Source organism: Protopterus annectens, chromosome 12.part0, assembly GCF_019279795.1.
Source record: "Protopterus annectens isolate FY-2018-M chromosome 12.part0, PAN1.0, whole genome shotgun sequence".
Lineage (NCBI taxonomy): Eukaryota > Metazoa > Chordata > Ceratodontiformes > Protopteridae > Protopterus > Protopterus annectens.
This window is the reverse complement of record NC_056746.1, coordinates 885,983,506-886,008,454: the sequence shown is the minus strand read 5'-3', so window position 1 is coordinate 886,008,454 and position 24,949 is coordinate 885,983,506. Positions and strand designations below refer to the sequence as shown.

General features: G+C 44.1%; 1 protein-coding gene across 6 annotated transcripts in view; it reads right to left on the bottom strand.

The window, feature by feature from the left end:
* Window positions 1-24,949, bottom strand: part of ZMYND8 (zinc finger MYND-type containing 8) — a 1,698,999-nt gene that overhangs the window by 477,284 nt on the left and 1,196,766 nt on the right. For all 6 annotated transcript variants that reach the window (XM_044089914.1, XM_044089913.1, XM_044089918.1 and 3 more), the window contains one exon: window positions 18,032-18,523. In XM_044089914.1, coding sequence (XP_043945849.1) covers window positions 18,032-18,523 — 492 coding nt within the window. The remainder of the gene's footprint in view (window positions 1-18,031; window positions 18,524-24,949) is intronic.

Sequence of the window (24,949 nt, the reverse complement as noted above, 5' to 3'; positions counted from 1 at the left end):
GGACCGAACCACAAAAGTAGGGGAAGTATCAATATTCGTCAAAGATACCCACACCTCCAGGTTGGTGGCACAGCACGAAGCATCAGAGACTATCCATGTGCAACTAACAGTGGGTAAAACTGCCTTCCAGTTTATAGCCTGCTACAGACCACCCTCCCAAACCCAGGAACCCCACTCGGCCTTCCTGAGAACACTGGAAAATATGAAGGTCTCTCCAAACACCATTACATTGGGCGACTTCAACTACCCAAACATAGACTGGGAGCATTACTCTAGCTCCAACACCTTAGCCCAAAGGTTCCTAGAATTTATAAACTCAAATGCTATGGAACAACTTGTTACCACTCCCACAAGAGGGGAAAACATACTGGACCTGATCATCACCAACATGGGGGCTCTATGCTCCAGACCAGAAGTGTATCCCTCACTGGTAAGATCAGACCATAAACTAATCTCACTGTATATTCACATCCCGACCCCAGCCCCTGCCCAGAAAACCACAGTGAAAAACTTCTCTAAAGCAAATTTCACACTCCTGAAAACGGAAGTGGAATCCTTCAAAGCCCCCGGGCCTGTGGAAAGTACGGCCCAGACCGCAGAATCCTTTATAAACGCATTCTATGAACACCTTCAGGAATGCATGGATCATGCAATCCCAAATAAAACCAAGACCCAATCCTCCAAAGGCAGGCATCCTGTCTGGTGGACCCCAGCCATAAACAAACTATACAATAGAAGGAGGAAGCTACTACATGACAGAGCAAAATCCCAAAAAGGGAAGGCATCTCTGATCAGTATTAGCAAAAAACTACGGGCACTCATAAAATTGTCTAAGGCCAGCTTCGAGAGAAAAATTGCAGAGGACACTAAGGATAATCATAAGGCTTTCTTTAGTTATGTTAGGAACCTGGGTGGGAATTCCCAGATATGTTCAGAATTAGTCCAAAATGACAAAAAATACACCGAACCCACAGACATTGCCAACATCCTAGCTGACAGGTTCAGCGCAAACCCCCCCCCCCTCCCCACCAAAAGGGCAAATATCTATCCCAGCAGAGTGCTGCCCCCCTGACATCTCAGATGCTCAGGTAAGAGCCGCCCTCTCCAAAGCAAAAACACAGCATCAATGGGACCAGACGGTGTCCCGGGCTGCGTCCTACATGAACTCCAAGAAGAGCTAAACCCAAACATAAAACTACTGTTCAATCTCAGCCTTACTACAGGATACGTACCCAAAGAGTGGCGTACAGCAACAGTGGTCCCTCTCCACAAAGGTGGTGCCTCAACGGATCTTGGAAACTATCGCCCCATAAGCCTGACTAGCTTGGTCTGCAAAGCTATGGAAAAAATCATCATGGACCTCATAAATAAAGATATTGGGGACCTACAGACACTGGATCCTACCCAGTTCGGCTTTGTTAAGGGCAGATCCTGCCTCTTAAACCTGGTCGATTTCTTTGAAACAGTCACCACGGCCATTGACGAGGGGAAGGCGGTCCACACAGCCTACCTGGACCTCGCAAAAGCCTTCGATACAATACCCCACTCGGGCATTATAGATAAGCTCACCAGCTTAAATATAAACCCCTATGTCACTAGATGGGTTGCAAACTGGCTCAAGGACAGAACCCACATGGTTAGAATTGCTGGAGCCATGTCAGACTCCAAACCAGTTACAAGTGGCATCCCACAAGGCTCAGTCCTGGGACCTCTCTTGTTCTGTATATATTTCTCGGAGGTACAAGCCAACACGGAAGGACTGTGGCTGACCAAGTTCGCAGATGACTGCAAACTAGGCGCCATAATCGACTCTCCAGCCGACACAAGCATCCTACAAAAGGGCCTCACAGAAACAGACAACTGGTGCCAGAGCCATGGCCTCAAGCTAAACGCCAAAAAGTGTATAGTCATCCCCTTTGGCAAAAACAGTGCCCACAAATTACCACATAGGTGGTAATCCATTAAGTACAGAAGAAGTAATTAGGGACCTGGGGACCCAAGTTGATGGCAATCTCTCATTTGAAAACCACGTGACCAAAGTGGTTAGAAAAACATTTTATATAGCCCACCTAATCATGAAGGGATTCACATCTAGATCAGGGGAGGTCATCGTGCCTCTTTACTCATCCCTCATCAGGCCCATAATTGAGTACAATGCCCCTTTTGGGATGTACCTTACCAGACACCTGCAGCAACTGGAAAGACCCCAAAAGTACCTCACCAAGAGGATCAAAGGGCTCAAACAGATGCCATATGCTGCCCGGTTAAAGAAACTCCAGCTCTACTCAGTGGCGTACCGCCTGCTCAGAGGCGATCTGTGCCCGACGTATAAAGCCATGTCCAACCCGGAATTAATGGACATGCTGCACTTCAAAAAATCCAAATCCCATCGAGCTACACGCTCGAGAGACTTGAACCTCAGCACTGAAATAAATAGGACATGCTGGAGGGACAGATTCATAACCCAGAGGCTCCCTTCAGTCTGGAATAAAATCCCAGTCCAGGTTAGGCAGAGTCCCTCATTGACTCTCTTCAAGAGGAATCTTGATGAGTGGATGGGAGATCGTAGGTTTACCCCGGGTATCACTTCTGTGTCACTGTTAGACAGAGGCACAGTATACTAACCTCGAAAAAGGGCATAGCAAAATTCATTTAAAATGGGTGGCGAAAGCCAAACACACTCTGGCTAGGCTTATAAATGCCCTAGGGCAGATAGCCTAGTATGAACCTATGAACCTATGAATAGACACATAAATCATGGCCATCAGAAAGTGGTAACTTACAGCCACAATCCTTACACTGTTTGAAACCAACATTACTTTTCTTGTCTGACATAATGATGTGGAGAAGAACAACAGTACCAAAGAGTTAAGAAAGCTACCTAGAAGGGTAAGAAGAGAGAAAGGAAAGATTACCAACGATGGTAATGAAGAATTACCTCAAAGGTAAAAAAAAAGGGTAATAAAAGGAAAGAATTATAGGGAGAGAGTATTAAAGATATGATATGGTAGGAGTATAGAAATAGTAACTGACTGAAAATTTTTAAAGCACTAACAATATATAAAGTTTCAAAAATTATTCACTTAGCTGAGAGAGAGTGGTGTGACATGGCTGTACAGCAACACAGCAAACGAGGTCTGAGGTAACGGAGCAGAGCATGCTGGGTAGGATCTTGGGTCGAGAGTTTCTGGCCGACTCGAGCTTGGTATAAGGCCGGCTTGGTTCCAAGGACGGAACCAATAACCCATCAGTAAAGAATGAACGAAGATTAACATTAGATATATGAATTTATAATATGATGCTCAATGAGAAAACAGGAAGCAAAATAAAAAGGATAACAATAAATTAAGCTAAAATGAAAACAATAAATGGAAGCGGGGAAGGGTACATACACAAAGGAAAAGGAAAAATATTCAATGCACATTTCCCAGATGGATGGTGGAACAGGGAAATAGACTGCACTGGTTGTTAAAAATTAATAAAGCATAGGGATGGGTGAGAGGAGGGAACATATGTGAGACAACAGTATCAGACCATACATCATTAATAACACAAAGCAAAAATGAGGCATATTGAAGAGGTGAGAAAAGGACAAACCCATACCAGGAAAAGTAAGGAACAACTGCTTGACAGAAGGGGACAGAACAATAATGAAGGAAAACTGAGTATCCAAAAAGGTGAGCTATCAAGGCAGGTTAAAAGCTATAGCCAGAAGACAACTGATGCAAGACAGTACAAGAAGAAAGCAGAATGAGAAACAAAAGGCTGGAATATCGGACAGAAGTAATACAAAAGGAGCTGTTGCAGTCATCACATTTGGGTTGATTCCCAAAGCTGAGGAAAAGGGTGGAGGCAGTGAAGAAGACTAGGGGCTGGCTAGTAGGCAGGTGGTAATGCGTGATGAAAGTGTGAACAGATGTCATGTCCAGGTGGCAGCCTCCAGGATGTCCCTGGTGGGGACTCCTCTGAGGAAAGCTGTAGAGGTGGAGGCTGCTCTGGTGGAGTGAGTCCTGACCCCCTTAGGGGGAGGTTTTCCATGTTGCTTGTAACTGAAGTGGATGCAGTGTGCTATCCATTTGGAAATTCTTTGTTTGGAGATGGCTTTGCCCCTGCAGCAAAGCTAACCAGTAATTGATCAGACTTTCTGAATAACTTAGTCCTGTCTAGATAGAATCTGAGCTGCCTGTGCACATCTAAAGAGTGCAGGATCCTTTCCCCTTGTTCTGTGGGTTAGGGAAAAAGGTGGCCAAATTAATGGATTGGTAGAGAGCCACATTGGACATCACTTTGGGCATGAAAGATGGGTTAGTCCTGAGAGATACCCTGCCAGCATGGAAGATGATGAAGGGCTCCACAGCCATGAGTGCTTGTAGCTCGGAGACTCTTCTGGCTGAAGTGATGGCCAGAAGAAAATCTGTCTTCCAGGAGAGAAATTTTAACTCTGCTGAAGATGCTGGTTCAAAGGGGGGCAGGTTGAGCTTTTCCAACATAAAGTTAAGGTCCCAAGCTGGGGTAGGTGCTCTTCTGGGTGGCCTCAAGTTGCTAGCCCCTCTTAGGAATTGTTTGAGCAGAAGGTGTGAGAAAAGGGGCTGCTCAGTGTGGAGTGAGCAGAGATAGCAGAGACATGAATTTTAATACAGGAAAAGGTGAGACCACTGTGCAGCAGGTCAGCTAGGTAATCCAGGATGACAGGTAGGGAGGACTGTGATTGCCTCCTTTAGCCTGAATCCAGGTGCAGAACCTTTTCCATTTGTCAGCATAAGACTTTCTAGTGCTAGGGTGTCTAGCCACATGGATAACATCCAGAACCTGTTTCCTGAGGTTGGCAGACTGATCAGTGGTCAGGGAATAAACCAGGCTGCCAAACTGAGGGTCTGCAATTGAAGATGCATGAGTTCTCCTTCCCTCTGGGTCAGGAGGGTTGGGGTCTGAGGGAGATGCCATGGTGGCAGTGGGGGCAGGCTGCTCAGCAGTGGGTACCAGTGCTGGCAAGGCTAGTCTGGAGCAATAAGAATTGCCATTGGGTTTTCCTCCCTTATTTTGAGCAGTACCCTGGTGATGAGAGGTATGGAGGAACTGCATAGACTGATAGATTTACCCAGGGGAAGGATAGGGCATCCACTTTCTAAGCCATGCAGTGATGCTCCGTGGTGCAGAACTTGCTGAGCTGATGGTTGGTGTGGGAGGCAAAGAGGTCGACCTTCGGGGTGCCCCATTTCTGAGTTATTAGGGTGAAGGTTCTTTTGTCTAGCTGCCACTCGTGTGGGTCCAGAAGATTTCTGCTTAAGTGGTCTGCCAGAGAGTTTAGAGAACCTGGCAGGAATTGTGCTAACAGGTGGAGTTGCATGGCAGAGGCTGTGTACCAAAGGGTCATGGCCAGCCTGCATAGAGGGTAGGAGCGAGTCCCTCCATGCTTGTTGATATACCACATCACAGTGGTGTACTCTGTTTTGATCAGGAGAGCCCCTGGGGAGAGTAGGGGCCTGAAAGCTGTCAATGCGTGCTGGACAGCAAACATCTCTTTTTGGTTGATGTGCAGATGGATTTGCTGTGGGCTCCATTTGCCCTGTATGCACCTGCTGTCCAGGTGTGCACCCCAGGCATGGTCTGATGCATCTGTGGTGAGGGTCTGGGTGGTGGGGGTTGGTGAGAAAGGTAGTCCCTTGTTGTGGGAGCATGCTGCTGCCCACCAAAGAAAATCTTTCTTTAAACAAGGTATAATTGGTATAAAAGAGTTTCCAGGTCCTGAGAGAGTTAACACCAAAGGCTTTTTAGGTACCACTGAAGTTTCCTCATATGCAGTCTGGCATATGGAATGAGTAGAATGCAAGATGCCATGAACCACAGAGCTTGCAGGATTTTCTTTGCAGATAACTGGGGACTGGTAGCTAGTAGCTAGTTGAGAGAAGTAGGCTGTCAGGTAAATTTGCTTTTCTGGTTTAAGGAATGCCCTCTGGGATGCTGTGTCCAGGATTGCTCCCAGAAATATAATCCTTTGGGTGGGTACTAGTTTGGATTTCTTTTCGTTGACAGTGTATCCTAGGGAGGTCAGTAGGGACTTTACAAAGGCCAGGTGCTTGAGCAGCTTTTCCTGTCTGCCTGAATTAGGCAGTCGTCCAAGTATGGGTAAATTTGGATATTCTTTTGTCTACAAAAGGCAATGGCGAGAGCCAGACATTTTGTGAAAACTCTGGGAGCAGTAGATAAGCCAAAAGGAAGTGCAGAGAACTAAAAGTGCAGAGATTCTGTCCTGAAATGTAGATATTTCCTGCATGATTCCCTGACAGGAATGTAGAGGTAGGCCTCTTTTAGGTCTAGGGTGGCTAGCCAAGCATCCTTGGTGAGCATGGGTAGCAGCTGCTGGACGGTGAGCATTCTGAATTTTGTTATCACCAAGAAAGTGTTTAGAATGGATAGATCGAGGATGGGGTGCCAGGTGCCCTCTTTTCTGGGTACCAGAAAAAGTCTGTAGTAGAAACCCTGGCCTGTTTTGCAGGAACGTGCTCTATTGCCCTCAAAGAGAGAAGGGAAAGGACTTGCTTTTTGGCCTCTACCCACTGGTTTGGAGGTAGATTTGGAAACCCTTTTGGGGTTGGGAGAGTGTGGAAAGAAAATTTGTATCCCTGGGACACTATGTTGAGGACCCAGCGGTCGTTGGTAATGGTGGCCCAGGTTCTTGTGTGAAAGGAGAGTTTTCCTCTTAGGGATATGTGCAGGTGGGCAGAGGGAGGGGGTGGGGGAGGAGAGTCATTGTAAGTTCTTACCATGAGGGGGGTGGCTTACAAAGTACAGTTGTGTACACGTACCATAAATGTAGATGCTCGAGTGTATTCACTGTTGCAGTCATCACATTTGGGTTATCTGCCTGCAGGTAGCCCTCAGCCGGCCTGAATACCAGAGTCTTGGGATTTCTGCATCGGATGCTGTCGCTTCTTCCATGATGTCAGGTCATCAAGGGTATAAAACATGCAGCCAACGCCATTACATCAGTTTTTCTTGTCCCAGATGTCAGGTGGCCCCAAAATAAGAAGCAATTGCATGGTATGTAATATCCCCAGCAAAAAACAAATACCAATGATATAAGATATGCCAGACAAAAAGATAGGATAGAAATCAAGAGAAGTCAGGGGTCTGGAGGGAGGGTAACCAGGACTGCAACAGTGAATACACTCGAACATCTACATTTATAGCAAGTGTACACAACTTTACTATGTTCTTCGTGTTTCACTGTTGCAGTCATCACATTTGGGTTGATTCCCAAAGCTAAGGAAGGGTGGAGGTAGTTATGAAGCAATAGGGCTGGCAATCAGGCCCTGTAAGACTGCTGTGGCAAATCCAGCTCTGGATTTAGAAAATATAGGCAAGTGGTAGTGCTCGGTGAACGTGTGAACAGAGCTCCAGGTTGCAGCTTCCAGGATGTCCCTGGTAGGGACCCCCCCTGAGAAATGCTGTAGAGGTAGATGTAGCCCTAGTGGAATGAGTTCTGATCCCTTGTGGGGTAGGGTTTCCCATGGTGCTTGTAGCAGAAATGGATGCAGTGTGCTATCCACTTAGAAATGGTTTGCTTTGAAATGGCCTTGCCCTCTGCCCCTGCAGCAAAGCTGACTAGCAGCTGGTCAGATTTTCTGAGAGGCTTAGTCCTGTCTAGATAGAACCTAAGCTGCCTGTGCACGTCCAGGGAATGCAGGATCCTTTCCCCTTTATTCTGGGGATTAGGAAAAAAGGTTGGCAAATTAATGGATTGGTTTAAAGCCACACTAGACACCACCTTGGGCATAAAAGATTGGTTAGTCTTGAGGGAAACACTATCTGCCTGGAAGATAATGAAGGGTTCCACTGCCATAAGGGCCTGCAGTTCAGATACTCTTCTTGCTGAAGTGATGGCTAGAAGTAAAGCTGTTTTCCATGAGAGGAATTTTAATTCTGCGGTGGCCGCAGATTCAAAGGCCGGAAGTGTGAGCTTTTCTAATACAAAGTTAAGGTCCCAGGCTGGAGTGGGAGTTCTCCTGGGGGGGGTGTCTTAAAATTTTGGCTCCTCTCAGAACTGTTTAACCAGAGGAAGAGAGAAGAGAGGTGGCTCAGTATTATAATGAGCTGAGATGGCAGAGGCATGGATCTTAATTGAAGAGAAGGATAGGCTTTTGTGGAGCATTTCTGTTAAGTAATCTAGTATATGAGGTAAGCTGGGCACAGTTGTGCCCACTCCCTGAGACTGGCTCCAGGAACAATATCTTTTCCATTTTTCCGAAAAGGATTTTCTAGTACTAGGCCTCTTTGCCTCAAGAATGATATCCAGCACCTGCTTACTGATGTTTGCTGGTGTTACATTCAGGGGATTAGCCAGGCTGCAACGTTCAGGATCTGTAGCTGAGGGTGTAGAATCTGGCCCACCTGCTGGGACAGCAGGGAAGAAGCCTGAGGCAGATGCCATGGTTGTAGCACTGTCATACTGTGCAAAAGAGGGTACCAGTGCTGGCATGGCCAGTCTGGCGCAATCAGGATTGTCCTTGGGCTTGTCCTGTTTGATTTTTAGTAGAACCTTGGAGAGGAGTGAAAGAGGGGGAAAGGCATAGACTGAGACGCTTTCCCACGTGAAGGACAAGGCATCCACTTTCCAAGCTTGGCTGTGGGGACTTCTGGTGCAATATTTGTTCAATTAATAGTTCTGAGGGGAAGAAAAAAGGTCCATCTCTGGTGTCTCCCACCTGTTCCTCAAAAGCTTGAATATTTTTGGGTTCCAATTTCCACTTGTGTGGATCCATGAGATTTCTGCTTAAGTCATCTGCCAGTGAATTTAGTTTGCCTGGCAGGAATTGAGCTTGTAAGTGCACTTGGTTGGTCAAGGCCATGTTCCACAGAGCCATGGATAGTCTGCAGAGTGGGTAGGAATGGGTTCCCCCCTGCTTGTTTATGTACCACATAACTTTGGTGTTGTCTGTCTTTGCCAGTAGTTGTCCTGGAAGAATAAGGCCCTTGAAGGCTGTCAGAGCATTCTGTACAGCTAACATTTCTTTTTGATTGATATGCAGGTGCATTTGCTTTGGGTTCCATTTGCCGTGAATGCACTGCCCTGCCATGCGAGTCCCCCATGCATAGTCTGATGTGTCTGTTGTTAGGGTTTGGGCGGCACGGGGTAGAATGAAAGGGAATCCCTTGTTATGGTTGCAGGCCTCTGCCCACTAAAGGAACTTTGTACTTAGGAAAGGAATGATCGGAATTATTGTTTCCAGTTCCTGAGAATGTTGACACCAGAGACTTTTTAGGTACCATTGAAGTTTCCTCATATGCAGTCTTGCATATGGAATTAGTAGAGTGCAAGAGGCCATGAACCCTACGGCTTGCATTATTTTTCTTGTAGATAGCCGGGTTTTGGTGGCCAGTAGATTGAAATAGTTTGTCAAATAAATTTGTTTCTCTGGAGTGAGGAATGCCATCTGGGAAGCTACGTTCAAGCCTGCTCCCAGGAATACAATCTGTTGGCTGGGTACCAGTTGTGATTTCTTTTCATTGATGGTGCACCCCAGTGAGGTGAGAAGTCTCTTTACAAATGCTAGATGCTGAAATAGCAATTCCTGACTGTTCACCTGAATCAGGCAATCGTCCAAGTATGGGTAAATTTGAATTCCTCTCTGCCTGCTATATGCAATGGCTGGAACTAGGCACTTTGTGAATACCCTGGGCGCAGTAGATAAGCCAAAGGGAAGTGCATAGAACTGATGGTGCATACAGCCTGCTCTGAAGAGTAGTTATTTCCTGCAAGATTCCCTTACGGGGATGTGCAGATAAGCTTCTTTTAAATCTAGGGTTGCTAGCCAGGAGTCCTTGGCTAGCATAGGAAGCAGCTGTTGGAGAGTTAACATTTTGAATTTTGGAACCACCAAAAAGGTATTGAGAATAGACAGATCCAGGATAGGACACCAAGAGTTTTCTTTTCTGGGGACCAGAAACAGTCTGGAATAAAAACCTTGTCCCCTTTGTTCTGCTGGGAGAGGTTGAATAGCCTTGATACTAAGAAGAGAAAGTACTTGCTTTTGGTCCTCTACCCACTGGTTTTGTGGGAGATCTGGCCATCCTCTTATGGATGGCAGTGAGAGGAACTGGAATCTGTATCCCTGGGAAACCATGTTTAAGACCCATTTGTCTTGGGTAATGTATTGCCAATTGTTGGCATGCAGTGCAAGATTTCCTCCTAAAGGTGTAAGTACTTGGGCAAGGCTTGGAAGAGTTGAGGATAAGTCATTGTGCAATTTTACCATAGGATGGAGGCTTACTACTCCCTGGTTTAGGCATGGGAGCACTCCATTGCTTAGATCTGTGCATAGCCTGAGATTGAAGTTTTGGTGGTCTGCTGCCCCTGGGTTTGGACTGAGAAGGCCTGGAAGGGACAGGAAAAAAACATTTTTTTGAAGGCCAATGCCTACTGAATCTAAGTGACTGTACTTGTAAGAAATCTTTAACAGTTTGCATAGATTTAGCTTTCTCCTCCATTCTTTTGAAGACGACTTCTGGTTTATTACCAAATAGACATTCTTGATTTAATGGTGCATCCAGTAATTTTGCTTTGACATGACCTGGCAAGTTTTGTTCCTTAAGCCAAGCATGTTTTCTAAGAACAGACCCAGTGACAGCAGCCCTGCAAGATGCTTCTAAAGCATCAAACCCACATTGCAAAGTATGTTTACTAACTTGGTTAGCAAAATGCATTAACTCTTGTAAATCTTTGTGTTCTGCACAATCAGGAATCAACAACATTTTTTGTTTAACTCCATAACATGCTGCTGATACTTTAACATATGAAACTGGCAATTTAAGGCCCTAATGGCAAGTGCAGCAGAGGTGTATACCTTTTTCCCCATCTGTCTAATGCCCTGGAATCCCTGTCCGAAGGGGTAGGATTTTTGGCAGTTGTAGCCTTAATGCCTTTAGGTCCCTGGGAAATGGTCTCTGGATCCGCAGTAGGATTCCTAAAAAGGAATTTGTGGGAGTCAGGTACTCTATAGTACCGGTCAGGTTTCCTGGGAGCTGGAGGCAAGGTATCAGGGGTAAGGCTGGATTCCAGGAAGACATCATCTACAATTTCCAGAACAGGAGGGATAGCTAGAGGCCTGTGCTGAGGTAAGCTTAAAAATTCCCTAAGTCTCTTTTTGGACTGGAAGTAGTCCTGGCTCTCCCAGTGGAAATGTTCTCTAAGGGTGTGCATGGTTTCACCAAAGGAAAAATCTTCTAGAGGGGAAGCGGAGGGAATGGAATCGTCTGCATCAGAATCCTCATAGGTAGATAACGGTATATCCTGGAAATCAGAAGGATCAGAGTAATCAGATTCCTGATCAGAAGAATCAGAAGGAAAATTAGTTCTGGGCCTTTTTGAGGGGGAAGGTTGGCTTCCCCTAAATAAAGTAATTAGGTCCCCAGCCATTCTAATAATTTATTTTTGTGGCATGTGGGCCTTAGAATGCGCTTTGGTCATCAGTTTCCTAGGCACAGTGCAAACTTTAGGCCTGAGGACTTCGGTATTTTTGGTTTGAAAGGAAGTCATCAGTTTAATATGAAAAACGGAAGGCCTGAAAACAACCTCAGATGCCGGTGCCTGCACAGCAGCTCCAGACCCCTCCAAGGTAGAGACATCCGCAGGTTCCATAGTCGAAGAAGCATCTTGCTGCATACCAGACTCTGAATGGGTCTCAGTAGAGGCCTGCAAATCTGCAGAAGTAGGCATCAGGGGCTGCGAAAGCGCCTCCCTGAGTACCAGCGGACTGACGACTAGCTTAACGGTAGTGTCGCCGGCAGCCTTGGACCTATGCGGTCTGTCTCTGTCTTTATCCTTTTGTTTTTTGGGAAGATTGGTAGTCAGATGGCTTACCAAAGTCATTTCGGAGTACAGAGATCAAGAGTGAAAGAATTTTGCTACAAAAATAGCCTGACGATGAATAGTTTGGGCGTTGAACAAGGCACAAAACCGACAGTGAGGGATATCGTGGTCTGAGCCTAAACAGGTGATGCAGTAAAAATGAAAATCTCTGTGAGGTATTTGCTTTCCACAGGCAAGACAATTATTACTTTTTTCTGACATCGGTTAGAGCAAGAAAAAGGGATCCCCAATGGGGTACTTATCTTTTAGAAGTCTTCAGGTCTGAAACTCAAAAAAAACGAAAATTTCTGGAGTCGGACGACCGGCATTTGCAAACTGCTTCTGCTTCAGGCACCGCACAGCAAGAAAGACTGATGTAATGGTGTCGGCTGCCTGTTTTATACCCCTGACGACTTGACGTCATGGAAGAAGCGACAGCATCAGACGCAGAAATCCCAAGACTCTGGTATTCAGGCTGGCTGAGGGCTATCTGCAGGCAGATAACCCAAATGTGATGACTGCAACCGTGAAACATGGTTTTGAAGTGGAGGAACTCCACTGCTTTGATCACTGCATTCCCTGTGACTGCTATCTGAGGGGTCTGCTTCCTTGGGGTCTGGGCTGAACTGACCTGGTGGGAGCAGGAAAGGACCAGTGTTTGGAGGGGCAATGCCTGCTGAACCTGGGTGGATGGACCTGTTGAAATCCTTGACTGTCTTCATAGATTTAGCTTTTTCTTCCATCTTTTTTAAGACCTCCTCTGCCTTGGTGCCAAATAAGTTGTCTTTGTGCAAGGGTGCATCCAATAATTAGGATTTAACATGGTCTGGCAAGGGCTGTTCCTTAAGCCATGCATGCATGCCTTCTAAGGACAGAACCGGTGACTGCTGCCCTGCAAGAAGCTTCTAGGGCATCAAAACCACAGTGTAAGGTGTGCTTAGCCAATTGACTTGCAGAATGCATTAACTCTTGTAACTCTTTAGATTCTGCACAAGCAGGAAAGGAAGACACTTTTTGTTTGAGGAGTTCCATGGTACATTGTTGAAATTTTAGCATATGGAAGACTTCAACTTCAGTTTGGAAACGAAAACTCAAGTAGCGGCCGACCGGCACTTGTGTGAACTGCTTCTGCTTTGGGCTCCACAACAAGAAAGACTAATGCAATGTCATTGGCTGCCTTACCTTATACTACTGACAACCTGACGTCAGTCCTCAAGTGACAGCAACCGACGCAGAAATACTAAGTCTCTGGTAATCGGGCCGGCCTTGGGCTACCCTGGCAGGGATAACCCAAATGTGATGACTGCAACAGTATAACAAAAAAAAACATCTTCCTCTCAGTGAGGTGATTTCTGGAAGCCAGCTGGGTGAAGTAGAGAGGCAGGAAGCTCTGCTTTTCTGGGGATAGGAAGGCCATTTTGGATGCTGTGTCTAGCACAGCTCTCAGGAAAATAATTTTCCTTGTGGGGCTTTGTTTCGATTTTTTCTCATTGACGGTAAACCCTAGGGAAATAGGGAGAGATTTGGCAAAGAGAAGGTCCTGGAGCAACTTTTCTTTGCCCTCTGCTTGAATGAGGCCGTCATCCAGGTAAGGGTAAATCTATATATTTCTCTGTCTGCAGAATGCTATAGCCGAGACCACACATTTGGTGAATACTCTGAGAGCAGTGGATAAGCCAAAGGGCAGTGCAGAGAACTGAAAGTGTTGATAGCCTGCTCTAAAGCACAGGAATTTACTGCACGATTCCCTGATGGGGATGTGGAGGTAGGCATCTTTCAGGTCTAGTGTCACAAGCCAGGCACTTTTTGTTAGCATAGGCAGGAGCTGCTGCACAGTAAGCATTTTGAATTTGGGGACTACTAACGAGGTGTTCAGTTTGGATAGATGCACAGTAAGCATTTTGAATTTGGGGACCACTAACGAGGTGTTCAGTTTGGATAGATCCAGGATGGGGCGCCAAGTGCCCTTTTTTTGGGAAAGGAGTAGTCTGGAGTAAAAACCTTTTCCTGTTTGATTTGGAGGGACAGGTTCTACTGCCCCCTGGGATATTAGAGTTTGGACCTGCTTCAATGCCTCTGCCCACTGGTTTGGGGGGAGGTCTGGGTAATCTTTTGGAACTGGGAGTTCGCTGAAAGAGAATATGCATCCCTGAGAAATGATTTTTAAGACCCAATTGTCTTTGAAGAGGGTGAGCCTTCCTCCTAGTTTTTGATGAGTGAAGGGAAGGGCGGGGGGGGGGGGGAGTCATTGTGAGGGATTGCCATAAAAGCTTGGCCTAGAACTCCCTGCCTTAGAGATGGAAGTGGGCCATTGTTTGCTTCTTTGCTGGCCCTGGGATAGGAGTCTGGTTGGCCTGTCCCTGTGGGGCTTACCTTGGCCCTGTCTGCTGGCTGCAGGGAAGGCCCAGTGCTTAGAGGGAAAGTTCCTGCTGAATCTGGGAGGTTGAATTTGAAAGAAATCTTTTACTGTTTGCATAGATCTTGCTTTGCCTTCCATCTTTTTAAGCACTTCTGCTTTTTCCCCAAACAGGCGCTCCTTGTCTAGGGGTGCATCAATAAGTTTAGACTTGACATGATCAGGGAGAGGTGCATCAATAAGTTTAGACTTGACATGATCAGGGAGAGGTTGTTCCTTCAGCCATGCATGTCTCCTAATAACAGATCTTGTCACTGTTGCCCTGCTAGAGACTTCTAGGGCATCATATCCACATTGTAATGAGTGTCTGGCCACTTGACAAGCAGAGTGCAGTAATTCTGCCAGCTGCTTTGAGTTGGCACAGTCAGGAGAGGAAGCAATCTTCTGTTTTAATTGTTCCAAAGTGTGTTGTTGATATTGTAACATATGGAACGGACAGCTGAGTGCTCTAATAGCTAAGGTTGCAGAGGTGTGTACTTTCGTACCCTATCTGTCCAGAGCTCTGGAGTCTTTGTCAGAAGGAAGAGGATTCTTGGTAGAACTAGTCTTAGCTCTTTTGGGTCCCTGTGTAATGACCTCAGGGTCTGCAGCAGGATTCCTGTACAGGTATTTGTGAGAATTCGGTACTCTGTAGTACCTGTCAGGTTTACTTGGAGCAGGAGGCACGGCATCAGGGGCTAAGCTGGAGTCATGGAAAACATCATCCACCACCTCCAAAATAGGTGGGATGGCCAGGGGTCTGTGCTGGGGCAGGTCCAGAAACTCTCCAAGTCTTTTCTTAGATGGTGGCAAGTCTTGAGAGTCCCATTGGAAATGTTCCCTGATGGAATGGAGGGTTTCCCAAAAGAGAGGTCCTCTGGAGGGGAGGCAGAAGGGATGGACTCCTCTGCATCTGAATCCTCAAACAGTTAAGGGATGTTGTTCCTCTTCAAAAGCAGAACAATCAGATTCCTCAGACTCTTGGTCTGCCATAATTTCTGGAGAAGGATGTCTTTTCCTTTTAGGAGTGGGGGCCTGAGTACTTTGGATAAGGGAGAGGAGATCCTCGCCATTTTAAGCATCTGAGCTTGGGATGGGGGAGCAGTAACAAGATGGTGGCTAGAAGCAGATTTCCTAGGAGTGGCCTGGCTTCTAGGCCTAAGAGAATCAGTCGGTGTCTGAGAAGCGGTAGTTGGATGTGAAGATGTCATTTTTTTGTCTAGATTTGGTAGTGTGAAAGGCCTCCTCATGCCTGCATCACAGCTCCAAACCAACTGAGACAGAGACAGCCAAAGGCTCGGAAGATGAAGTAGATTTCTGCGGCATACCAGACTCCGAAAGGGTCTCAGCAGAGGCCTGCGTAGATAACAAGTCGGGTATCAGGGGCTGCGAAAGTGCCTCACTGAATTCTGGATAACTGACGTCTTGCTTAGTGGTAGCACCATCAGAAAGCTTAGCCTTGTGTGGCCTGTCTCTATCTTTATTTCTACGTTTTTTCAGAATATCCACAGATTGTTGGCTGACGGATGCCATATCGGAATTAGAAGACAGAACACGAAAATAATTGTCTACAAAAAGAGCTCTACGGCGAATGGTTCTCACATTAAATAGGTAACAGAACCAGCAACGAGGGACATCGTGGTCTGGACCTAAACAAGTGATGCAGTAAGAATGAAAGTCTCAGTGTGGGATCTGCTTTCCACAGGCAAGACAAACTTTTTCGGACATCGGTTAGAGCAAGAAAAAAGGGTCCCCATCAGGGTACTTAGCTTTACACGTTTTCTGCTGAAATTCAACTTCTGGTAGCGACCAACTGGCACTCGTGCAAACTGCTTCTGCTACGGGCTCCACGGCAAGAAAGACTGATGTAATGACGTCAGCTGCCTTGCTTTATAGCACTGATGACCTGACATCAGACTAGAGGCGATGGCAACTGGCGCACAAAAACATTGACTCTGGTATATGGGCCGACCAAGGGCTACCACAGCAGGGATAACCAACAGGTAATGACTGCAACAGTGAAACACAAAGAACATCTAGCCGTTAGGCTGAAAGACCTGAGAACAAACCAACAGGAGAGATTAGAAAAGCAGATGAAAGAATGGTGGGATAGCATCAAGCAAGCGACAACAGTTGCAATAATTGCTGTAATTAAAGTTCTCATTATGTACAGCAATACAAGGGGATAGGAAATTGATATGTATAGGTGAAGACAGGGCATGAAAATAGACCAGGACAGGGGAAAAAAATGCACAATGACATAACACAAGAGGGGCTAGGGAAAGCACAAACAAATGAAAGTAAGACAGCCAAGATGGATTAGGTACCATCTGAATTTAAGTGGTAGACAGGGAGCATAATGGAGAAATGCCAAGGATATTTAACAGCTGCCAGAACGTGGGCTGTCAGCCTCAGTAAACAAAACCAAAGTAATCTTGCTACCAAAAGAAAAAGCAGATGTTCTGGATCCAGACCAATTTCATTTATCAAAACAGATGCTAAAATAATGGCAAAAAATTAGCAACAAGACTAAGATCTTTCCAAGGTATATCCAGAAAGGACAGGCAGGATTTGTACAAGGAAGGGTATCAATAGACATCTGGTGATTGTGTTAACCTATATGGAAACAGTAGAAAGGCCAGGACCTGTGAACAATGTGTATGATGCTGCTAGCCTACACCACTAGTGAAGACTCGCAAAGGCCTGACTATGTTGCAGATAATCAGAGTTCAAATAATGGCTCAGACATTTGTTAAAGCTGGTCCGAGTATGATGGGAGAAGCCTATCTCTAGGAGATAGGTGGCAGACCAGGGCCATCAAAAGACACAATCTTTCTAAGGAAAAAGAGCACTGCAAGGGACGACTGGTGGGGGAGGGGTGTCATTCAGCCAGCCTTTAAGTCACTTCGGTGTTAACTCACATCAGGAGTAGTACTGCAGTCCCTGTGATGATGACTGTCACATACTTCCCCCATCCATGAGATGGGTTAGGGCATATCAATATGCCCATTACAACAATGCTGGCAAGGGCACTGACAGTGGGTGGTGACCCCTCCCGATGACTTTCATCCCTGTTCTGGGAATGCCTAGTATAGGAGAAGGAATGGACAGAATCTGGTTTGGGAAGGCTTGATAGCCTGCAGACACAGTGGCAAAATGCACTAAGGAAAAAAAAAATGATAACTATCATAATAAAACTTATGATCTTCAACAGAGAAAAATGTAATCAACTTGGTGGACTGAAATCACCAGATGCTGAAGGAAGAGGGGTCATAGGACAAATGTCCATCAACAGAATACAAAGACTCAGTGAAAACACTCCCAACTAAATAGTACACTGATAAAGAAGATTAAAATACGTAGGGACACAAGACAAGACTACCTACTATCACGAAGTCTATTCATATTAACGATGAAGCTAAGGAGAAAAAATACAGAAAATTACTGAAAGAAAGAAAAGAATTCAAGAAACAGAAAGAGTAAATGCACTGATAGCCAGCTCCACTAGCATACAAGGATAAAGCCTTCAATATGATCCAGACAACCAGAGTTTAATTAGTAGCTCAGTCACCTGTTGAAGCAAGACAGGGTGGACGGGAATGAAGGTACTACCATTAAGAATCTCTAAATATCAACATACAGAAGACTTTAATTTCAGGCAAATTGTACTTGAGTATAAAACTCCTATCGCGATGTGCCACACTCCTAGAAAGGCTTGTTTTACTTTTGCCTCTTGTTTTACTGAGGCAACAAACAAATACTAAAGAGCATTAAATGTGATGCTACACCTTTAACTGCTTGCCGTGTTTGATACCGTGTTGCTGGTGATGACTGCTGCTGGGCTTGCAAGGGTGGAAGCTGCTGCTGTGGCTGCGGTGAAGGTGCTGGCGGTTTTTGCTCTTCCTGTGGTGGCTGGTTCTGCTTCTGTGGTTGCTGCTGCTGACTCTGGTTCTGTTGTTGATTTTGTTGCTGCTGATTTTGCTGCTGCTGTTGTAGTTGCTGCTGTTGCCGCTGGACCTTCTGCATATGCCACTTCTGTGAAGAAGTCTGAAATTTAGTTGAGTTCCATACAACACGCTGTGTTACAGGAGCTGCATCTTTAGGCAAAAGCGGCCTTTGTTTTTTCAAAGGCCCACTTACCACTGCAGGTACAACAGTTACCGCAGACACAGCACTGGTTGTTAATGTAGTGCTAGTAGTTTGTGTGGTACCTGATGGGTTACATACTGCAACTTCACTTTGAGGCTGGCTGTTAGCTGAAGCAGCAGCAGAAGCTTTGCCTAAAATAAAATATTAACAATTACAATCTCTTCCATTAATTAATCATAATAATATTAATCATAACTTTTACCTCAAGGAAGATAGGGTCTACCCAAAACACATACCAAAAATCAAAACATAACATTTTCTTATGACTCACAATTCAGTCTTCTAACTATTGCACATTAATGTGTTATGAAATTTAAAAAAAAAACATTCTGTTGGCTACCTACAATAAAGGTCAAAAATGTAGTCAACTCACATCAGAAGCCTGTCGGGAAAGACCTGGACAAACTTTATCTGTTGCAGTCATGTACTCTCTGGCCCTCGCTGTTAACACTGCATATTGGTTAAGAGGTGTGTATTCTCTTCTACTGCATTCATTTGCTGAATCCTGATATCAACTATGTCACCTTCTTAAAAAATTAAATTAAATAAACAGTAAATGCAAGTCTTGCACCATCCTAAACTTTCTCACTAAACTTGCTGACTATTCTAACTATATAAATAGGAAAACATATAGCTAAATAAATAATTCAGTCTAGAAGTCTCTCGCTGAAAGATTTTTCAGATATGGTAAGTTCTCTCGTATCATATGTGAGAAATTAAGAACTTATAAAAGTTGATGTCCTACTGATCACTGTTGCTGGCATACCAAGGCCAAAACCCTCCAAACAGCCATATATCTGAAGTATAACCCAAGTCCATGAACATAAGTATAAACTCAGACTATCTCAAAGCCAGGAGACCTGAAGACACCCAAGGAAAAGTTAAAATAAAATGAAAAAAGGTCAGTAAAGAAGAAGGAAGGTACAGAATATGACTCCCCTTCACTGCAAAAGAAAGAGGACAATACATTAACAGGAAAAAGGGGGTAGGAAGGGTTCTTTCAGTTTTTTTCCTCATTTAGAACAAAAACACTTCCAGTGGCGGCTGGTGACTTCAAATCAAAGGGGGGTTTGCAGGAGACAGCTGAATGGGTGGGGTCAATGAGAAGGGGTGCAGCCAACTAGAAAGGGGAGGAGCTATGCTCAAAAACCACAAAAACTGTAACTTTAATCAAATACGCTGCCCTGGGTGCCAAACCGTCATTATTGAGAGTCCAATCAAGACAAAATGAAGTGTAGAAGAAAAAAAATATTTCAATGCATTGGCTGTATGACAGCTTACTTAATATCTAGATGGAAACAAAAAGGTTGTGAGGCATGAAAAAATAAATTACTTTTTAAATACATTACTGGAATGCCAGTCAAAATCATGCATAAGAAAAACAAGCAGCACTCAACTCAAACCACTTCTCCTTGCACTGCAGTTCTAATTATAATTTTATTCAGCTTTATTAAAGTACCAAGTAACATGCTGAAAGTGCAATCTCTGTGATACCCCCACTTGTAAAAAAGTTTCTTATCCAAAAAAGACCTGCTGTCTGACAACAACTATCTACTTGTTTCATGGGGAAAACATGATCAAAGTAAAAAATGAAAAGCAAACAAGAAACAAGCTTAAGATACATTGCTTAAAGGATTACTGCACAGGTTATGGACCACACATGATAGATTGGCATTCTGTTTAGTTTACAGGCAAAGCCTGCAAAGATGACTGCAAGTCTCCAACAAATGTAATGAGCTTCTTAAAATAATGTAATCATGTCTTTTATTACAAATTGTCATATGCATTTCAATACCCAAGGCTTATACATTATCTAGTTATGGAAGTATTCTCTGCATGGCAACAACAGAAAGACTTTCAATGTTGACAATTCTTTAACAGTATGCTTTATTAAAGCTTACTTGCATCTTACAATCTCAGACAAGCTTACCTGATGGTAATTAAAGCATTGTTACTTAAACACAGAGCAACAGGCACTTTCTGAATAATAATAAGCATAAATCAACAGTATAAAAATATGACAGAAACCAGAACATTCTGCAAAATCAAGGACAGATGAAAAGTCACTGTATTACTTGTGTCTACCTTTGATGGGGGATACTCTGCACATTTACACTCATTACTGCTCCTTGCCTTGCTTGGACACATCCAGAGTCACTACATGGAGGAGTGGTGTGCAACAAAAGTATGTCACAATTTGAAATGTATCTGGTTGACTGTGATGGTCCTGACACATTTGTCATACCTCTCAAACTCAGAGCAAGAAATATGGACAAAGCCATACACAGAAGTGGGACAAAGGCCCAAAAATAAGGACAATTTTTAAATATTGCTCTTATAAACTTAGAAAGATAATAGAATAGTAGGTCTTGCATTAGTATGAATTTTCTGAAATGTATGAAATCTGAAACTCAAATGTCTGTCATTATTTTCTAACTTTAGTCTTTAATGATTTTCCACTAATTTTCCAAAAAAACACAATTTTATGAAAAAAGGACCAACATCGCGATGTAAAAATATAAAATAGCCACACAATACAGCTGGGAACCTGTCAAAGAAGGGACACCTTTTTAATATTAGTACTGCTAACTTGAGCAGCTGATAAAATAAACATTTCTGAAATAGAAGCAATGTATAACTCTGATTATTACATTTATTAAATGGAAACCCTCCACATTTTCTTCCAAAATTGTCATTTTGTGGAAGGATTATTAGGGGAAGAGCAACATTTTGAGCCAAAATCGGGGACAGTTGAGAGGTTTAGATATGCCTAATTCTATAAAGCAATTTATTTGCACGCACCTCTCAACCTGTTAATGCAGGAAATCTGGACAGGGCCAAATATATTGGGGGAACATATAAACAGTACTAAAAATTGCTCTTGTATAAACTGAGACAGTTGATAGAATAACAGGTCTTGCTTTAGCATGCATTTTTCTGAAGGTTATGAAGTCTGAAACTCAGAGTTTGTCATTATTTAGTGATTTAATTCCTAAATTATTTGTCAGAAAACCATTAATTATATGAGGAACAAATCAAAAATAAGAAGCAAAAATATATTCATTCTGCAAAAATCTGGACAGTTGAGAGGTATAGTTCAGTCGGGGCTGAGTTTGCCGCCCTTCCCCCCTCACAAAATCATGGTCAAATGCAGCCTCCCCTCTGAAGCCACTCCAATGAACCACTACTTGCTATTTCACCCCATTTACCATAAACACTGCTTTACTTCTGCGATGATTTGGACTTCATTTGAAAGTTTTATTTTACATTTTACAGCACAAACACTAATAGATATCTGCTAAACAAAGCAATGCAGTCTCACAATGAAAACAGACTTGGCATTAAAACTTCTCTGCCCTTGAAACTCACAATAATTGAAACAGCACTAAAACCCATATTCAAAGAAAATACATTTTGCCAGTGGCACACAAAGATCAACTTTGAACTGTTTTCAAATCACAGACCCTTTGCACATGAAACATACACATACTCTTTGATACACCTTCCTGATTGTATTAAATTATATTCCTTGTACAATACAGTACAATTTTAGATGACGTTGTAAATTTGATTTGAACATTTTTCTGGTAAACAATGAAACAAAATGCATGCACCAATAATGACAAAACTGCCTAATTCAGAACATTTCCATCATAAGTGTCAACTCAAACTTCTACAGTCCACCAGTATCAGTAAATATGCACAATCCCTGAAGAAGTAAAAGTCATCTAAATAATTCCACATTAAAGATATCTGTAACTAATGAAGAGGTTGCTGCTACCAAATTACTTTATATTTCATTGTTTCATCTACAAATAAAGTACCTGTTGCCCTTGAGGAATAAATTACCTATGTTACACTAAAAAAAAACAGTTAGTAATACTGCAATAGAGAATGGATGGCAAACTGATAACAGGGTCATAGTTACTAGGTATCTTCGCCAAAAAAGGACTGCAGCATTCACCCCTTTTGCAACACAGTACAGTATCAGCAATGCATCTACCTACTGTGGGAGTAGAACCTTCAGCCTTTTGCATCCAAAACAAGTACACTACCTGTTGTGCTATTAACAATGCAAGCTGACTCAGCATAGGCAGCACTAAAAGTACAGTTGTGTACCTACCATCAATGTAGATGTTTGAGTATATTCACTGTTGCAGTCATTACACTTGGGTTATCCTGCTGGCAGGATACCCACAGTCGGCCTGAATTCCAAAGTCCTGGTCCGGCATCAGTTGCTGTCGCCTCTTCCCTGACGTCAGTGCGCCAGGGGTATAAAAGATGCAGCCGACACCATTTTCTTCAGTTTTTCTTGCCCCAGGTGTCAGGTGCCCCCAAAAGGGTAGGCTAAAAATTCTGCTCATAAAAAAGCATGCACTAACAAACATTACCTTCATCTACAAGCAAATACACCACATAGGTTGTATAGAATAGAGAAGTACAGATAAGTCCCAGCAATGAAAGGGAGATGGAGGGAGGGTAACCTGGACTACAACAGTGAATACACTCAAACATCTACATTTATGGTAGGTACACAACTGTACTATGTTCATCGTGTTTCACTGTTGCAGTCATTACATTTGGGTTGAATCCCAAAGCTGAGGTTGGGTGGCTGGGCCTAGATAGAATTAGGAGTGGCTATGAGGCCCTGCAGAACTGCAGTGGTAAAGCCTGCTCTGGATTTAGAGTAAAGAAGTAAGTGGTAGTGCTTTGTAAAAGTGTGCACTGAAGTCCAAGTTGCAGCCTCCAAAATGTCCTTGGTTGGTACTCCTCTGAGAAAAGCTGCTGAAGTGGCTGCTGCTCTGGTTGAATGTGGCCTAATGCCCTTAGGCACTAATTTGCCATGTTGTTAACAGCAGAAACGAATGCAGTGGCCTATCCATTTTGAAATAGTCTGCTTTGAAATAGCTTTTCCTTGCAATCCTGCAGCATATGTCACTAAGAGTTGCTCAGTCTTTCTGAAGGCTTTAATTTTGTCCAAGTAGAAGCGTAGCTGTCTGTGTATGTCCAAAGAATGCAGAAGTCTCTCCCCCTTATTCTGTGGGTTTGGATAAAAGGCAGGCAAATGAATGGTTTGGTTAAGAGCCACACTGGACACTACCTTAGGCATAAGTGTTGGGTTTGTCCTTAGAGAAACCCTGTCCGGATGGAAAATAATAAAAGGTTCCACAGCCATTAGTGCCTGTAACTCTGAGACTCTTCTTTCTGAGGTTATTGCTAGGAGCAGAGCTGTTTTCCATGATAGTATTTTATCTCAGCTGTATTGGCTGGCTCAAAAGGAGGCAGTGTGAGCTTTTCCAAGACAAAATTGAGGTCCCATGCAGGTGTTGGAGCTCTCCTTGGAGGTCATATATTTTTGGCCCCTCTGAGGTACTGCCTTAGCAGTGGATGTGAAAAAATAGGTGGATCCGTATTGTAATGAGCTCGAATGGCAGAGGCATGGATCTTAATTGATGAGAAGGATAGGCCTTTGTCCAGCATCTCAGTTATAGGTATTGTAAAATCTGAGGAATATTTGGTACAAGCGTGTCCATTCCTTGTGCCTGGTTCCAAGCACAGAATCTCTTCCATTTTTCTGTACAAGATTTTCTGGTGCTGGGCCTCCTGGCCTCCAAAATAACATCCATAACTGCTTTAGAGAGAGGTGTGTTCTGAATGGTTACATTATCAGCCATGCAGCCAGATTTAGGGTTCTGAGTTGGCTGTGCAGGATCCGATTGTTTTGTTGGGTTAGCAAATGAGGAATTTGGGGTAATGTGCAGGCTGGGCCATGAGACAAGCTCTTTAGGATGGAGTACCAGTGCTGGCGTGGCCAGTCTGGGGCAATCAGTATAATTTCTGGCTTCTCTTGTCTGACCTTTAGGAGTACCTTGGGGAGGAGAGGCAGTGAAGGAAAGGCATATACTGCAAGGGTTTTCCAGCTGAATGATAGGGCATCCACTTTCCATGCTTGTTTGTGATAAGTCCTTGTGCAGAATCTCTGTAGTTGGCAGTTGTGCGGGGAGGCAAACAGATCTATATCTGGGCATCCCCATTTCCTTGTTATCATGCTGAAGATTTGTGGATCTAGTTTCCACTCGTGAGGATCCTTGAGATTTCTGCTTAGTTCGTCTGCCAGAGTATTTGTCTTTCCTGGCAGGAATAGTGCTTGCAGGTGTACTTGATAAGTCAATGCTGTGTTCCACAAAGTCATGGCTTGCCTGCAGAGGGGGTAGGAATGTGTGCCTCCCAGCTTGTTTATGCACCACATGACTGTAGTATTGTCCGTCTTTACCAGCAGTTGTCCTGGATGAAGTAGATCCTTGAAGGCTGTCAGGGCATTCTGAACAGCTAGCATCTCTTTTTGATTGATATGAAGATGCATTTGGCTTGCTGGCCATGCTCCCTGAATACATTTTCCTGCCATGTGGGCCCCCCCAGGCATAATCTGATGCATCTGTTGTTCGTGTCTGCCTGGCCGTGGGTAGAGTGAATGGCTGTCCCTTTTTGTGGTGATAGGCCTGTGCCCACCATCGAAACTCCTGTTGCAGGCAGGGAATGAGGGTAATTAATGTTAA